Consider the following 18,119-nt stretch of genomic DNA (forward strand, 5'->3'; position numbering starts at 1 on the left):
GGGGGGGGGGATTGCAAAAGGAGAAAAATACTCACCTTCCACCGTGAAATTATGGCTCCCATTGTCAGTACTGCAAATCCACACCTTAAAACAGAAACCAAACCATTCTAATTACCCTCTCAACACATCCACGCCCTCCAATGCATCAGTCTGGAAGACATTTCTCGCACATTAATATAAAGAAACATAATCCTCGCTTGCATCTGAGGTCAGATCTTATCAATAACGTGGGTTGGAAAAGCAAACTCCAAACGAATACCAAGAGTAAGTATAATCAACTGAGACAACAATGCAACTCTAATTATTGCAGAGGATTTACTACAACAGGGACAGGGACAGGGTAAAAACTCCTGCCCTGCCTTCTCGCCAGCCCTAAAACTGTCCTGGATCAATTTCGCTTAGTGTAGAGTCGTAAGCAGTGTGATTTACACATATGTTCATTAGGTTAATATTAGGTGACCGTGGAGCATATTATAAGATTAAAAGTTGCATGAGTTCACTCGCTAACTTGCCTTTCTACAGAGATGGGTCGGAGGCTGCGCGTGTGACGGTGACGTAATCAGAGGTTTTCGGAAGTTAATTTGAACCTTCAAAATAAAAGCCCTGTAGTGTATAATTAAAGGCCTTGCACCAAAATATCTCATCTTATTAATGATTAAATTTAATTTTGCATTAAAACTGCAATGACATGCATGGATCAATCCCGCTATTTTTTTAAACTGTAATGTAATTATATAAAAGTATAAACCCTTGTTTATGGCTCTCATTTGTACGATAAATATCAGAAATTAACGTTACACATACAAAAAAAAAAATCAAAGAAGGAAAGCAATGAAATAAAGAAACGGCGGTAGCCTACATGGAAATATAAAATATGTAAATATGTAAATGTAACAACAGATGCAGGATGTTTTAGCTGTGAAAACTGTTTTTGTATCAATACATCATGCAATCATTGTAAAACGTACCCTGCACACATTTTAGGAAGATAAATCGGTAAGCAAGATTTACCCCCGCCCCCTCCCCCCCAAAGAAGGCTTGGTACCAAAACCTCAAAACAAGACGTTGGAGGAGGTCATAGAAAGTAATTTTAGTCTATTCGTAATATGAAGATTCACCTGAAATATGAAGATATAGGGCTATTTCTAGCTCTGACTGATTTTAAATTGTAATTTTGGCAACCCAAAACACCATTAACATTACCTGAGTTGTTGAATAAAATATGCTATAAAAGCCTGCTCATTCAGGGACCTGCATTTATTGAATTGACGGAACACAATTAATGTACACAGTGTGTCTAAAATGCATATTCATTGTTCAGTTAAATGATACAATTTGCCAGGTCCAGGAATCTGGCCAGTTAATTTTCCCCCCTCTATTTGCAAGCATAAATAAATAAATAAATAAAATAAGGCCATTACGTTTCACCTAATAAACTGAGGTTTAAGAGATATTTTGATGGTTCCCGTAATTGATATATTGTTCACATAGGCTAATATTAAATAGCCTACTGAAAGAATCTCAATTCAAAGATGTCATATGTACTGTATGAATGCAGTATCCTGTAGACACTCATGTATAAACCTATGCTTATTTACTGTTGTGGGGAAATGCAATTACACGTCAAATTATAATTTAAAAGATATATAAACTGTATACTTTACTACAACTGTCAGGACGTATTACGATTAATGCTGCATAAAAAATGTTCTATACAGAGATACCCTGTGTCTCTTTCGCGCATGCACACACACGCGCTCACACATCAAACAATAATAGCCTATTAGGAAAATTTTATATTGTATAATATTATAAATTGTTCGTATTTTAACACCCATACACAAATACATTTAGTCTCTCTCAACTCCCACCACACACACGCACACACACACACACACACACACACACACATATTTGTACCTTAAGGTTATCGCATTGCCATTTTTTTGTAATACCATGCTATGAATGAAAGACAATGATAGTAATTATAATTTTTTTAATTACAAGTCATGCGTACAGACCCATTCCCGAGAGGGAATTTCTGATTTTTAATGGGATAAGGGATTTTTTTTTTTTTTACCATAAAATTATAGAAGATCCCTGATTAACTTAGCTACAAAGAGCAGTCCAGATAATGTGCAGAAATACTTTAATGCTGCATATTTCCGGACTTCGCATATCTTTTGAGCCAATTTCAGGCGTTTCTGTTTTCTTCATTTGTTCGTTTTTGTAGATTGTAAATGGTTAGCTGGCAACGCCACTGTGGGGTAGAAAATCTGCGGTTTCTAAGCTCTTCCCAGCTCAAAAGTTGATTTACAGCTCAGGTTGTAAAACGGTTTTTACGAGCTTAGCGCGTCCGTCATTGGGTATCACAGAAGAGACGCGCTAAGGGCTCGCGGTAATATTGGCCCCTTCTCTTTCCTTCCCACGCGCTCTGTTGCACAGGAAAGCCCAGTACCAGGACGTCTGTCTGCATTTCTGTCTGTTTTATCATTTGTGCCGTATATTTTATTAGTTTTTTTCTTTTAAATATATTATTTATTTTTCTTTTTCTTTCTCTTTTAAATATCGTCTGTTTACTTTAATACAGGGAAATGTATTTTAAATAGGTCGTTTTTGCATCAAATGGTAAGTGCAGCTGCAAAATCAAGCTTAATGCTTTTTTCCTCTTGAAACTATTTATTTATTTTATTATTTATTTATTTATTTTTACTTTTTCTGATCAATCAGTCGCTTTATCAATAATGATCAATTGTGAATTTTAACAGGAAAATTCTTATAGTCTGGTCATCCTGTGTCTTTTTAATGCAGACGGCAATTTACATTGTTGAGTGAGATAAATAGTAGGCTACATGTAAAAATTTGAGACAGTAAGACAAGTTTGAGATAAGTCAGATAAGTCAAAGTGTGTTGTGCATTTGTGTTCTGTGAGTAAAACTGAATTTATTATTCTGGTTTCTTTGTTAACGAATCAATTTAAATTTGAAAGCGAGGGGGTTATTTTAATTTACTACCTACTGCATTGCGGCGAGAGAGGGAGAGAGGGAGAGAGAGAGAGAGAGAGAGAGAGAGAGAGGGACAGAGAGACCAAGAAAGAAATTAGATTTTCTAAGATAGCAGATTTTTTTTGATTAGGCTACATGATTACAATAGGCACCAATTTTATTTTGGACTGGAAAATAGAAAATCTGAAATTAACAACATCAAATTCACACTGAGGAAAAAAGTATATTCATTAAATACCTCAAAATAGCATTTTTTGAGAAACAATTTATTTATATGCTTTAACATGATCGAAATATTTGATAAAATTGTCTTTTAGGTATATAATTCCTCTTAAATGGTGTCTTTGTGTTCGAAATGACTTTGCTTTAAAAATAATTTTCTTGTTTACAGGGTGTTTTCAGTTTTCGTGTGCAAGTATCATTATCAACGCTTTATTTATTTTTATTTTTTTTGTCTGGACCGTGGAAACGTTGTGCTCTTAAGTTTCTTTAGGTCGTTCCATTTCTGAATATTCATTTGGAATCTTTGTTCCGTCGTCTATATATACCCTGTAGAACCGAATGTGTGTTCACACAGCACATTCACAGATTCGGTTTTAGGGGAGTATATGGACGATGCAAAAACGTCTGGTTTCATGATAAAACCACACTGCATTTGCTGAATGCATAAACGACTCAACCACTTAAAAAAATTATGTTTCGTTTAGCTTACAAACGGTTAAGATTAAAACAGCTGTTTAATAGAGTTTTTACATCTTTTTTATTTTATTTATGTATTTATTTGTTTTTTATTGCCGTTCAAATATTTAGCTATTAAGGTTAAAATACTAATATGTTGTGATTTTGTCTAACATCCAATAATATCCTAAATAATTGGAATATTACCAAGTATTTAGTGTGTGTTTGTATTGAATTGTGTTTCTTCAGCTCTCCTTTCTTCCTTTTAGAGAACAGGGTAAGATGCCACGACCTCTGCTCAAGCCTGGAAAAAAAAATCCTACAGCACCTCAATAAAATACATGCACTTTCTGAAAAGTGACTTGAATATATTTATAAATGTTCTAAATTTATAATGGTCTGTAATAAAAAGAGAGTGTACAAATGTGTCCTTTTTTGTTTGTAAATAAATACAATACAATAACATAAACAATTATTACAATTCGTTATTCTCATATATATATATATATATATATATATAGGCTATATATATATATGTATATATAGATATATATATAATGTATATATATTATATATATTATATATATATGATATATTATGAGATGAATTATGAGATACTAAGTCATAATTATGAGATAAAAGACATAATTTATATATATAGGCGTATATATATTATTGTTGTAGGTTTAATGCACCTGTTTGATATAGTTTAATATAGACGCATTGATTTTACAAGATTTAACATATTAACATATTAATACACCTATATTTATATTCTTATTCTTGTTCTTATTCTTGTTAGTAGCCTAACATTTGACGAAAGAACAATTAAGATGCGGCTCACACACAGAGTAAAGCGTGCGCGTATATCATAATTCATAATGTCCGCGCTCTGTTCCAAAGGCACCATAATGACCGCTAGCAGGCACCTGCTCCTCCACTATAAAATACATTAGCACATAAATAAATATAAAATATACTGAGTAAAATGTATTGTGGTTGTAATAAAATTAAATGGGAAAAAAAGAAAGAAAAAAAAAAAGGGTTTAAGAATAATGTCGCAAAAAGTAGCAGTGCAAGGCCGCTTTCATATTACGCGATCGGAAGTGGAGGAACGTGATTGGCTAGAAAGCAGGAAAAACTCCAGGGTGACGTCACTACACTGGGACAGGAGCTTGCTTTGCCCTTGCGTGGAGATTTAATGCCATTTCAGTTTTTCGATCAGTTATTGTGCTTAGGTTAAAGTAGATATCTTCTGCGCCGCCATGTCTCTTGCTGCAGAGGCTTTCGTCTCTCAGATTGCAGGTAATGTTTGGGCTTGTTTGTAATGTAGCGAGTTCATATGGGTGTGTTAGTGTTTTGTGCTAGAGATGGGCAGGTTAGGATGATAATCGGTGCTTACTTTAAACACAGTCATTTCACTTCTCTGCATATTAATAGCGTTAAGCCAGTACTTCTGTTCACGAGTGTTTTGTTTTAGATGTTACAGCAGTTACAGTTCTGTTGTTTTCAGTGCTACTGTCAGGGTCAAAGATAAAGAAACCCATTAAATGTTTATTAATGTAATGTAAGCCCGCATAGAGCTTAGATAGTTATTTAAGGGTCAGAGTTTCTGAAAAATTGAAAGATACAGTATTATTTGGGAAATGTCAGTAGTTCATTTAATGTCACTTTCTACTGCAGCTGCTGAGCCATGGCCTGAAAAAGCAACTCTGTACCAACCTCTTAAGGGTAAAAAAGAAGCCGGGTATCAGTTTTACATTTAGAATGCGGTCTTTTCAACTACAAAAGAAATCAAATGAAACGCATTAATATGTTTTTTTTTGTTTTTGTTTTGCAGAGGATCAAATCCTGCTGTCAGATTCTGCATCCTCTCTGGCTGTTCAGGTAAAAATTAGTGCCGTAATAACTTTGTCAGTTTACACACTCGCTGATGGACCTTTTTCACATTTCTGGGTTTCTCAGCAGCAGAAGTCGTCATAGTTGGGTAAACGTCTATAGCAGTGAATGGGAGCCTACCACAAATATATTTTTTGCATTCACATTTGCTCAAATAGCAAAAGAAAAACTCCATGATAGTGTTTCATGACTTTCAAAAAAAGGAAAAAAATAGAGAGAGACTGATAACGGCAGTCAGTAAAGAGAACGATGCCAAATTTACCGTCACTCCCATAGATGCTGTGTTAGCCCCTTGCATTAGCATTCACTATTTTTTTTTGTAATTTGATACAAAGGTAATATAACACAAAGTATAGTGTTATAAATGTTCATACATAAAAAAAAAAAAAAGAAAATACAAAAAAATGTTGAAATGCGTCATCACAGTTTTGTGAACAGGGTCTATTCACGTTGGCAAGTTGAGAACTAAATATTTTGACATGTTATAAAATATATTAGTCACTTGTTTTAGGTTTAGTGAAGTTACTCTTGTTTTGCAGACCTTTCTGAGGATGTGTGGCCTGCCAGTGCAGGTGTCCTGCTGTGCCAATGCTGAATACATGTCACCGTCAGGTGCATCGCCAAATTCTCTCATTTTTAAGTTTTTGATGAATTTATTAGGGATGTTTATTCTTATCTTATATTGGAAAGACAGCAGTAAATAACTCTTTGTCAGGTTGAATGTATGAGTTTGAGTTAGAGTTCCTTCATACGTTTTATACTCTCTCTTCCTCTCTGTTCATTAGGGAAGGTTCCTTTCATCCATGTTGGAAATCAAGTTGTGTCAGAATTGGGGCCGATTGTTCAGTTCATAAAGGCAAAGGTATCACCATTACTCTAAAAAACAAACTCCATATGAATACTTGAATGTTTGACTGTTGGCTGACATTGCTGTCCATAGGGTCATTCTCTGAGTGATGGGTTGGATGATGTCCAGAGGGCAGAGATGAAGGCTTATATGGAGTTGGTCAATAACATGCTGCTGACTGCGGAGGTACAGACCTGCACACATTAGCATGCATTTGTGTTGTAAATACAAAACCGTTCAAAAATTTGGGGTCTGTACAGTTTTTTTTTAAATGTTTTTAAAGAAGTCTTTTATGCTCACCAAAGCTGCTTTTAGTTGGTCAGAAATACAGTAAAAGTGTAATACTGGGAAATGTTTTTACAAAAATAACTTTTCTATTTGAATATAATTTAAAATGTAATTTATTTTATATAAATATAATTTTCTCCTGTGATGGCAAAGCTGGACCTTCAGCCACCATTACTCCACAGTCTCCAATGTCACATGATCATTCGGATATCATTATAATATACCATTAAAATTATTAGCATTACTATTATTATCAATGTTGTGCTGCTTAATATTTTTGTAGAAATGTGATCAATTTTTCAGGATTGTTTGATGAACAGAAAGTTCAAAATAACAGCATTTATTTAAAATAGAATGATATTGTTTTTTTTTTTTTTATCAATTGTAAGTTTTGATCAATTTAATGCACCTATGTTCAATATAAGTATTAATTTCTTCCAAAAAAAAACAAAAAAACGTATTGACCCCTAACCTTTGAATGGTAGTGCATTGATACATTTCTAAACAAAATGTAAATTTCCAGCACATTATGCTTGTGGATTTCTCTAATTGTATGTATTTGATCTTTTACATAAATATTTTAAAAGTGATAAACTGTGCAGACCAGTGAAACTTTGCCTCTTCTTTCTAGTTGTATATCCAGTGGTGTGATGACTATACTGCTACAGAGGTATGTGACACGTATAAAGATGTCCCCAAATCATATATATTGCATATCTTATAAACACAGATGACATCAATGGCACTTTAATGTCAGCATATAGATAGATATGTAAATATATAACATCATGGTACACATTTAATGGTAGTGTATGTTTAGATCTCTAGGCCACGATACAGCAGTCCCTATTCTTGGCCTCTCAATCACATTCTGGCCTATCAGAAGCAGTGGGAAGTACGGAGGAAGATGAACGCGATTGGATGGTCTGGAAAGAGCCTGGAGCAGGTATTTTTTGTGTGTGCAGATAAATTAAGTAAGTGTAAGTTTTTCTTTCATAAAGCTTTGTGTGGGTTTCCTCTTCTCAGGTGTATGAAGATGTGAGTCAGTGCTGTCAGGCCTTGTCACAGCGATTGGGAACACAGCCCTACTTTTTCAACAAACAGTATGTTTTGTGCACATACACTACTACTATATAAGTTTAGCGTCAGTGAGTTTTTTTTTGTTTTTGTTTTTTGAAAGAAATTAATACTTTTATTCAGCAAGGATTTAGTAAATTGATCAAGAGTGTCAGTAAACATTTATAATGTTACAAACTATTTCTATTTCAAATAAATGCTGTTCTTTTGATTTTTCCAGTTCATCAAGTAGTCCTGAAAAAAAATCATTATCAACATTGATAAAAATAAGTTTTGAGCAATAAATCATCATACAATGATTCATTGTAATATGATCAAGGTTCATGCAGAGTAATTGAACTTTGCCATCATAGGAATAAATTAGTTTTAAATGTATTAAAATAGAAGAGACTTATTTTAATTTGTATAAATTTTTCACAACATTACTGTTTTATTCAAGTAAATATGGACTTGAGAGCATAAGAGTCTTTTGAACAGTAGTGTACACATACAGACATGCAACATAACTCTGTTATCACATGCTGTCTTTACTAATTATTGTACTTTAAATGTCACAGGCCAACTGAACTAGATGCTCTGGTGTTTGGTCATCTTTTCACCATACTCACCACACAACTGACCAATGACGAGCTTGCCGAAAAGGTTAAATCCTACACCAACCTGCTTTCTTTCTGCCATCGTATTGACCAGACTTACTTTAAGGAGCACGACCGAGAGAGCCAGTCGGGGTCCTCGCGCCATTCCAAAGGCTCACTACCCTGAGCACCACACTTTGCCCAACATTTCTCACTCCTCTGATCTGTAGTGGTTCATCTGGCTGAAATGATTGACATCTTTAATATCCTATGTCAATTAAAAGACTTGACATTGATTCTGTTGAGGTTGAAACATCGTAGATCAGTAGGAGGGAGAATGGGCCATTAAATAAAGGCTTGTGAATATTTAAAGTGTTCCCAACACACTTCCGAACTACTTCTTTGCCTGTTCATAATGCCATAACAGGAACCTGCCTGCCGCAACAGTAGAATTAGATTTCGTATTTAAGAATTGAGTTGATGTAAATCTTTTTTCCACTGTGTGATGCCTTTGTCTAATATGATGTGTAAATGGAAAGTGCCTACTGTATGAACTATAATAAACTTCAAGATTAGACTTTTGTTTGTTTCTGTGTTAATGAGGAGGTATGTTCATGCAAAGTTTAAACGTGTTAAAATATGTAAGATATTTAATAAAAATAATAATGTAGTCAGTCCTCTGACACAACTAAACACCTGTCATAATGTTGCTGTATTATTTTTGCTCCAGCAGGGGGCGCATTAATGCTGCATAAAATGAAGTTATAGTCGATATTCAGTGAGCGAATACATAAATTGATCAGGTGTCGTTGTATTTAGCCATTATTAACCTTTTGAACCGATTTATTGGATTTAAATATATGTATATTGGACCTACATGCCAATCTCAGAGTATTATAATACAAAATAATGTGGTTAAAACTTGCATATTATTTAGAACACACAAGTACTCATAAAACAGATTGTCAGTTGCAGATACACAGTATATGCATCAAATTTTTTTCCATCTGAATTTGTATCTTAGACAGCCCTCCAAAAAAGCGTACATTTTCCAAAAATCTGTAAAATTCAGGAGTTGTCAATAAATAATATCTGTCCTTTCCCAAACTCTACCCTCGAGGGTAGTACTTCTTGTGACAGATGGATATACAAATCTACACACACATTTTCTATAGTTTCTATACAGTATACAGTACTGTTCAATAGTTTTGGGTCAGTAAGATTTTTTAAAAAGAAATTTGGCATTCAGCAAGGATGAATTAAATTGATCAAAAGTGACAGTAAAGATCTTTACATTATTACAAAACATCTACTTCAACTTTCTACTCATCTAAGACGTGTAGGTGACACTTTACAATAAGGTTCCATTAGTTAATGTATTAACAAACAATGAACAATACATTTATTACAGTATTAATCTTTGTTAATGTTAATGAACATTTAAATTTGGCATTATTCAGCAAGGATGAATTAAATTGATCAAAAGTGACAGTAAAGATCTTTACATTATTACAAAACATCTACTTCAACTTTCTACTCATCTAAGACGTGTAGGTGACACTTTACAATAAGGTTCCATTAGTTAATGTATTAACAAACAATGAACAATACATTTATTACAGTATTAATCTTTGTTAATGTTAATGAACATTAGTTGTTCACTTAGTTCATGTTAATTCACAGTGCACTAACTAATGTTAACAAGCACAACTTTTGGTTTTAATAATGCATCAGTAAATGTTGTAATTAACAGTAACGAAGATTATTAAATGCTGTAGAAGTATTGTTCATTCTTAGTTCATGTTAACTAAAGTCAACTAATGAACCTTATTGTAAAGTGTTACCGAAGTCTCAAAAAAGTATCACTATTTCTACAAAAATATTAAGCAGCACAACTGTTTTCAACCTTGATAATAATTCTGCGTTTCTTAACCACCAAATCAGTGATTTCTGAAGGATCGTGTGACGCTGAAGACTGGCGTAATGGCTGCTGAAAATTCAGCTTTGCCATTACTAATAAATTACATTTTAAAATATATTAAAATGGAAACCAGTTATTGTAGATGTAAATGTACAATACCATAGTTGTCAGATTTTATTGTCAATGTTTTAAAATGTAACACTGACAACAATTTGGAGATTTCAGTCTGTCCCTATTCAAGTAGACAGTAGCTGTACTGCATGACTGAAAACAGCGGCTGGGGGATGATGCTAATTTAACTGGTTAAACTGTCACTCAACCAGCCACCCTTGACAAAATCAATAGGAGATGAATGTGAATGCCAGACACAAACAGGGCCAATGATTCCTCGAAACCACGACATCCCATAACTAAAGTCCCGGGTGTGTCATGTTACTAACACCAAAAGAGCTTTGCTGTACTTCAGGTGTGTTATACAGCAATAGGTAAATCCTCTGTCGGCGTATTTGTCTTGTCAGCTGTGCGACATGGCAGCAGGTAAACCGTGCCGTCAGTGCTGTGCTGTAGTTTGTACTCTCTGGGGTTGTAGGAGTTTCCATGTTCATCTCAGCTGTCTGAACACCTCATGGTAGAGTTTCCTGAGCTTCACTTTCGTCTCATGAAGTTCTCTAGTGTTCTTCTCGTTTTCCTCCTTGATTTGCTCCTTCTCCCTCTTCAGATCCTCAATCTCTTCTTCGAGATCAATAAGACTATTCATCTTTCGTTTGCGACAGCTCTGGGCTGCCATCTTGTTTTTGCCTCGTCTTCGAATGTCTCTGATGAGGCTATGTTGAGTGTGGTTGAGTTTGCAGGAGCTGATGGCTTCGCTAAATGCTTCCACGGGTAGGTTGATGATGTCATGTACACCAAATGGCAAACTCATGGCTTGGGCCCGCTGTTCATCACGACATACGCGCCGGACTTCTGCAACTCCGCTTGTAGTTGAGAGATTTGCCTGAGGTTCTCTTTGTGAATATTCAGGTGTTGATTCATTTTGAGTTTGGTGTTGTGCATACGTAACAGTTTCGCACAGCGTTGCCTCTACAGCCTCAGAGTGTAGAGATAAAGGTAGCAGATCGGTGTAATCTGATAGGATGCTCTCCAGCTCATCCTTGTCTGATTGGCCATTACTTAAAGTGTCAGCAGCATAGAGGGATGTCTCTAAATCCACAGAGCCAACAGAAGCAGAGTCATCAAAACCCAGCAGAATGTGGCACTCCTCAAATTGTAAAAGTGTTTGTGGAGCACTATTTAATTGTTCAGGTTTACTGAGTGAGCTAGTATTGATGGTATATGGGCAAAACTCACTGAGGGTTGAATCGCTTGAGTTTATCTGGCATTTAGGTAAAATCACTTGATTCTCAGGGGTACTGCAGCTGTAAATCATGTTTGAAGGTGTAGGATTTCTTGGATCTGAGAACATCTGTATGCATGTTTCCAGGATCTCTACTGGATCAGAGGGTATGGATAACAATGGCTGAGCAACCTCAAAAGAGTCTGATATTGTCTGTGTGACGCCGCATAACGCATCTGTTGAGTTTTCCCTCTGAGGCTCAGGCAGGTTCTGGTGGCAGATTTCGGTGATATCGTCTAAGGGCAAGCTTGAGGCCTCAGACTCCAAGACATCCAAATAATACTAAGAGAGAAACAAAACATTGTTTTAATTATATTAGACATTTTAAAATAATTTTATGTGAACATTTATTCTGATCATTTTATTCTGCAATTTACGAAGAGGCATGATATTATTTTGTAACCTTCACAATATACATATTTTGTACTTTTTGGAGTGAATCACCAAGACCATTTTTTTTAAATTTGTGTTTAAAAAAATTACTTTAACATTGATGGATTGCATATTATTTATCTGCCCCATAAGATTTTAGTGGAAATGTACTTAGGTTGTACATGGTAAACTAAAATATTTAGACAAATGTTCAATGATTTGGGGTCAGTAAGATTTTTTTTTTTTTTTTTAAATATATAAATGGGTGTTATGGTTGGTTGTTGTGAGTGAAGCGCACTGAAGAAGAACTAACAATAAAGCTGCGTCCCGATTCGCCTACTTATACTATGCCCTAAACGTATGTACTCTTTTATGAAGAAAAAGTCAATACTTTTGAGGTTGTAGCAAAATAGGCAAGCTTTGGGACATACTACTTAGTCAAAACTGTCTTTAACAGACCACTGTATTGCTACGTGCATTCTGTCACCGTTTAAACTGCCCTGTCATTCATCTTGTCACAGTTAACATATTTTGTTTAATTTGATTTCCTACCGTATTGGAGAGAAATGAAGAGGCACGTTGATCTGCCAGTCGCGCGGGTCTTTCATGCCAAGAACTGTGTATGCAACTTTGCATAATGATGCATTTAAAAGTTAATGCCCAAACCTATCTTTATAAAAGTTCACAGTGTTGCTGCAGATTAAATATAATGCGGATAACATTAAATAAATATTTTTTCATCAGGTTAGACATTATTTGTAAATCAAACCCCTTTCTCTACCTGTCCATAGGTCTCGCATATCTGCCATCTTTGTAGTTTAACACTTTTATGCGTGTTTGTAGTTCTAATCGAATCATCGTCTAATGTGCAATGGGTTGTGGGCAATATTAGCCATTAGAGTGTACATCAATCTGCACTTCGAATTCTAACTGGAAGTAGACCATCCGGGAATGTCTGGCATACTCATTTCAACATACTACGATTTGGGACATACTAATTCTATTTTCTAATACTATTTAGGAAGGATATTATGCGAATTGGGACACAGTATTAGTCTTTAATAAATAAATCCACAGAAAACTCACAAAACCACAAGGTATAGACGAGAACAGACAAAGACTAAAGGAGAACTGAGGTTTATAAGCAAGAACCAAACAAAGGGAACTAATGAGATAATCAGACAACAGGTGAACAGAATGACTAATTAAACAGACTGGGGAAAACTAGAAAACAAAGCATACATGTTACAGTGGGTCTATTCAGCAAGGATGCATTAAACTTATCAAAAGTTACATGAAAGACATTTACAAAATATTTATAATTCAAATAAATCCTGAAATAGAAATATAATTTTTATTAATCAAAGAATCCTGATAAAAGATATATCACAGTTTCCACTTAGCAGCACTTAATATTTTAAACATTGATAATTATAAGAAATATTGAGCACTGAATCAGCATGTTAGAATGATTTCTAAAGGATCATATGACATTGAAGACTGTAGTAATGGCTGCTGAAAATTTAGCGTTGCCTTCCGAGGTATAAATTACATTTATATTAAAATAGAAAAATGGTGGAGTTTAATAAATGCAGCCTTAGTGAACAAAAACATAAAACATCTTGCCGATTCCAAACATTGAAAAAGACAGATCAAAATATTGAATTTAACAAAAAACATGTTCTGAAGTGATTGGGGACATTTTAACACATGGGATAAAAAAAACCTGCCAGACTTGGCCATTGAATCAGACCACTACCTCTCTTCAAAATCCTATCCTTATCTCACTATATATATTATTTTATGATACAGGACAGTGGTCACAAGCACCCCCCCATGCAGTTGCTATCTGCAACATACTAGACTTGTAGGAGAAGGAATGTGAGAGCTGTGGGCGACATTTGAGACAAGACCATGCTAGAGACAACTGTGATATGTCAGAACGCCTATTTCAATGATAGTGGGGACATTTACCTTCATGCTATTCCATGGAAAATCTAAACATTAACTCATCATATCTCATATAAGCACACACCTCAAACAATTTACTATAGCTTTAATGCTTCTTAATATTATTGATTAGATATATGGTACTAATTGCTTACCTGTTATTATTTTTTACCTATATCTAACAGATTGTAAGTTAAGAGGAGTTTGCAACTAGACACTTTTATAAACTACAATTGCCACTCAAATGCTTTTTTTTCTTTAATTTATTTATAAAGCACATTTAAAATAAACAGAAGATGAAACATACTGTAGTTACTATTTAGAAATAATACATTAATAAAACATTAAAATATATAAGATCTTGTCTTGTATGGAAGCAACCAACAACAGTTTAGGCATCTGTCAATTATGCTAACTTTTTTTTTTTTTTACACTTAATTTAAATCATCATTAAATGCTCACTATTTTTTCTCTCTGGTAGAAAGGCAACTCTAAGAATGTGCTGAAGTCATCACTGACTTATTTGTGATTTAATAAAGTCAGTAGCTATGTGATTTTATAATTACCATAGAGCCTATTACAATTAAATTACCAAAATTTCATGTAACTTTGTCTGTAAACTTGTAGTTGCCAAGAAAGAAAATTTATTCCAAAATTAAATGCCAACCATGCACCAGTTCAGGCATGTCTGTGTGTGTCTTCCTGCATTGTGTGCATAAGTACCTGTAAGTCTGGCAGTGACAGCAGTTCACTAAAAGCCTGCTCTTGAGAAGGAGGCTTCTGAGACTTCTGAGAGAATAGCAATGCAGACAGCAGGGGATTCTGGGTAACAGGTGAACGCTGAGTAAACACAGTAGAAAGCAATGTCTCTGACAAGGGCACAGCCTAAAACAGTGAAAATAACTCAACACTAAACAATAGAGAGTGTGGGTGTGTGTACAGGTGTTATTTTGAGCGACTTTAAGGTTTTCTGTATTAATTAAGGGATGCACACTGTTTATTTGTTGATATGGTTACCTGGGAGTTCACAGATGAAGGACTAGGCAAAAACTCTCCAGTTTCTTTGTCTAGTTTCTGTAATCTTTGCATTATCCTTTCAAGCTCTCGCTCTCTTTTTAACTCTCTTTCTCTTGCTCTCGTGGTCTCCTCCTCCCTCTGTCGAAGACATCCATCAAAGATGTCTCGCTCCACCCCCAAATCGACATCCTGCCTCCATAAAATATCAATCAAATCCTAAACAGAAAGACATCATGTAAAACAGACAATTGACCATGTTTGTCTGTGGCTGTGCATACTGGAATTACAATAAGAGCATGTTTGCATAAACTTTCGGTGAACTCTCACAATATCAGTCATGTTTTTGTACATGATTTGCATTCACATTCATTTGCTTGGCAGGTGCCTTCTTACCAAATGCACCTGTAAACTTTTCAGGTAGGTGTAGCATGTTATAACAATAAACACTATCAGGGTGAATAATTTCATTTTATGAATACACTCTAAAAAATGCTGGGTTAAATACAACCCAGTGCTGGGATAGGGACTACCCCCGCAATTGGGTTGTTTTGACCCAGCGGTTGGGTTACTACCCAGAAGGTTGGGTTAAACATTTAACCCAACCGCTAGGTCAAAACAGCCCAATTGCTGGGTTTGTCCCTATTTTACCCAGCACTGGGTTGTATTTAACCCAGCATTTTTTAGAGTGTACAGTAAAACACGCTTTAATTTCACCTTATCAGAATCAATGCATAAAACCAATTAAACTGAACAACATATTATAAGCAAACATCTAAGTGAATCAAGATATGTATTATTTTAATTGACCCCTCATTTGTTTTCTTTGAAAAAAAATGCTGGGTTGCTTCAACCCAACTTTGGGTCAAATATGAACTAACCCAACCATTGGGTTAAATTTTTAAATACATTTTTTAACCCAAACGTTGGGTTAGTCCATATTTGACCCAAAGTTGGTTTGAAACAACCCAGCATTTTTTAGAGTCTTGGAAAACCTGCATTAGATGAGGTAGCCTAATTTTAAAAGTGTGATTTATACACCTGAAAATTTCATGTAAATGTATAAAATCTTATAACTCCATTGGCATTTTTGTAAAGAATATAAATTTTTCTAGTTATCTAGAAACAAGAAATTTAATTTAAAAAATTGTCAAAATATTATCCAGTAAATTACGAATGACTGGAAAAGTTATGGGGCCTTTGAATATTGTTGTGGACAATATGGGGCCTTGGAGTCAAAAAGGTTGAGAACCACCGATATAAGATCACTTGTGATTACTTCTTTTGGTATGATAAAACGGTAATCAAAGCATTTATGAGCCCTGATTGTGTGGTCAGAGGTTGTGCTGCCACTGAGGGACCCTGATATACGACACCAGAACAAATAAGTGCCTCACTATGTCTCTGCTTTGTTTTCTACTCAAAGTAAATGTCAATGACATCTGCAGTGCACACTACAGATGTAAAACTGAAAATAGAAACCGTTCAGTTCAAATCAGATTAAGCAAGTTCAATTCAGTTCAGATTAGATCAGACAAGTTCATTTCAGTTCAGATCAGATCAGTTCAGACAAGGGATAAATGTTTGGCTGGTTGGGATGAGTCCAATTATGGTTTAGGCAATTGTCTCAAAAAAAAAAAAAAAAACCCTGAATGCGAAACTGAGTGCCCATGAGCAGAGATTGCAGAATTCAAACAGCGTACTAATTGGAGTCAAGCAGAACAACTGTCATCGAGATGAATGGGAATGCTATCGGATAACTTTCTTCAGGTATACAGCAGTTCAGATTAGTTCATTTCAGGTTAATTTAGTTCTATCCCACTGTATTTCTATAGTTTACCATATGGCAAAAAAGGACAAAATATATTTTAAATACAGTATATGCTAAATGTTGCTTATATGTTGTAAACAGTGAGGCTCAATGTAATATATTTTTGAAATTGATTATATTAATATATTTAGTAACCTTCATATACCAAAATGTATTTTAAATTGTATTTCAGGGGCAAGAAAATACATTTCCGATCTTATAGTAGCCTACATAGGCTAATTGCAAATGTTCGTGGAATAGCCTACTAGATATCAAAACTAGATTTATAATGATTTAATAATGTTTCATTTTTGTATATAGTGTAAAATATTTCTTCAAATTTGAGCAAAATATATTTTTTCATGCTTTTTAAAATGTATTTCTATTTCTATTATATATAGAAAAAAAGGTTATTTAGATCTAACATACTGCCATTTTTATGTACTAGTCCTCTAGAATCACACATAGGGAACAGCAGGAGTCAGCTTGTCATTTACTGTGTTTTAAAGCCTAATTTGTAACCTATTTTTACTGTCATTTCAATTCACTATCAGTGATAGATATTGCCATTGGTGTTTACAAGGTGAGATATAGAGGTGTGCACATTGTACACAACAATGGCAGTGATTGAAAATGTTTTCAAGCATATTTACTACTAACAGACCCTATAATCAGTGTATGTCCATTCCAGCTTTGCTGTTTCCGTGTATGTGTGTTAACCTGAAGGCCATGACACCGCGGTCTTCTGAGTGAGCGCACTTTATATTGCTGGTACACAAACAAAACTTCTAAGTGGTGGTCATAGCACCAATGGAGTCGGCCATAAAGACCTTGAACTTTGTTGCCCTCTCACTGGAGTCACGCAAGTAAATAAATGCTCCAGCTTATGTAGGAGATCATGCATTTAGTTCACTGAGCAACCTAGGGGAAACAATTAATCAGATAACAGAAAAAATCCAGAACAAGAATAACTGGGAGAAAGAAGGTATAAAGGTGAGCTGAGTGAAAGGTGAATACACACGCCTACAGCTGGGTGGTGAATGTGATGATGCAACTGTGTTAAAGTGTAAACAGGCTGATAGAGCCTTCTGTGCATAAAAGACAAGTGATTTATGAATTAACTCTTCTCATTGGGGTAAATGGCTACCCAACCTGAAGCAGTAGTGCAGTATTGGGTGTGTTTGGATCAGGTGCACAAAGTGAAATGTTTATTTAACCAACCCAGTTACTTGAATTCATGACAGCTGAGACAAATTTTATGTGGGTGGCCTCCCCCAGCCTTAGAGACCT

At 34.9% G+C, this 18,119-nt stretch overlaps 2 protein-coding genes and 1 pseudogene across 3 annotated transcripts in view; 1 reads left to right on the forward strand and 2 right to left on the reverse strand.

The window, feature by feature from the left end:
• The window catches only part of LOC107705573 (protein lunapark-B-like), an 8,919-nt gene extending 8,338 nt beyond the window's left edge, over positions 1 to 581 (reverse strand). For both annotated transcript variants that reach the window (XM_016508894.1, XM_016508893.1), the window contains exons 1-2: positions 513 to 581; positions 36 to 84 (exon numbers count right to left, since the gene is read on the reverse strand). In XM_016508894.1, the coding sequence (XP_016364380.1) occupies positions 36 to 62 (27 nt within the window). In that variant the 5' untranslated portion in view covers positions 63 to 84; positions 513 to 581. The remainder of the gene's footprint in view (positions 1 to 35; positions 85 to 512) is intronic.
• A 4,228-nt stretch (positions 582 to 4,809) lies between these two features.
• On the forward strand, positions 4,810 to 8,946 carry LOC107705523 (metaxin-2-like). The gene is made up of 10 exons (XM_016508829.1): positions 4,810 to 4,988; positions 5,367 to 5,414; positions 5,524 to 5,570; positions 6,122 to 6,194; positions 6,368 to 6,444; positions 6,523 to 6,615; positions 7,349 to 7,387; positions 7,538 to 7,663; positions 7,744 to 7,820; positions 8,352 to 8,946. Exons 1-10 carry the CDS (start codon positions 4,949 to 4,951, stop codon positions 8,554 to 8,556), a joined length of 825 nt encoding a protein of 274 aa, XP_016364315.1. The 5' UTR covers positions 4,810 to 4,948; the 3' UTR covers positions 8,557 to 8,946.
• A 1,422-nt stretch (positions 8,947 to 10,368) lies between these two features.
• LOC107705524 (nuclear factor erythroid 2-related factor 2-like) overlaps positions 10,369 to 18,119 on the reverse strand; it is a 9,121-nt pseudogene continuing 1,370 nt past the window's right edge.

The sequence above is a fragment of the Sinocyclocheilus rhinocerous genome, unplaced genomic scaffold (assembly GCF_001515625.1).
Source record: "Sinocyclocheilus rhinocerous isolate Xijiao unplaced genomic scaffold, SAMN03320098_v1.1 scaffold504, whole genome shotgun sequence".
Taxonomy (NCBI): Eukaryota; Metazoa; Chordata; class Actinopteri; order Cypriniformes; family Cyprinidae; genus Sinocyclocheilus; species Sinocyclocheilus rhinocerous.

Bases quoted from the DNA above. Each gene is read 5' to 3' on its own strand.
- LOC107705523 (XM_016508829.1), top strand. From the start codon at position 4,949: ATGTCTCTTGCTGCAGAGGCTTTCGTCTCTCAGATTGCAG. The intron at 5,571-6,121 runs GTAAAAATTAGT...CTTGTTTTGCAG, and splicing joins CATCCTCTCTGGCTGTTCAG to ACCTTTCTGAGGATGTGTGG. The intron at 6,616-7,348 runs GTACAGACCTGC...TCTTCTTTCTAG, and splicing joins ACATGCTGCTGACTGCGGAG to TTGTATATCCAGTGGTGTGA.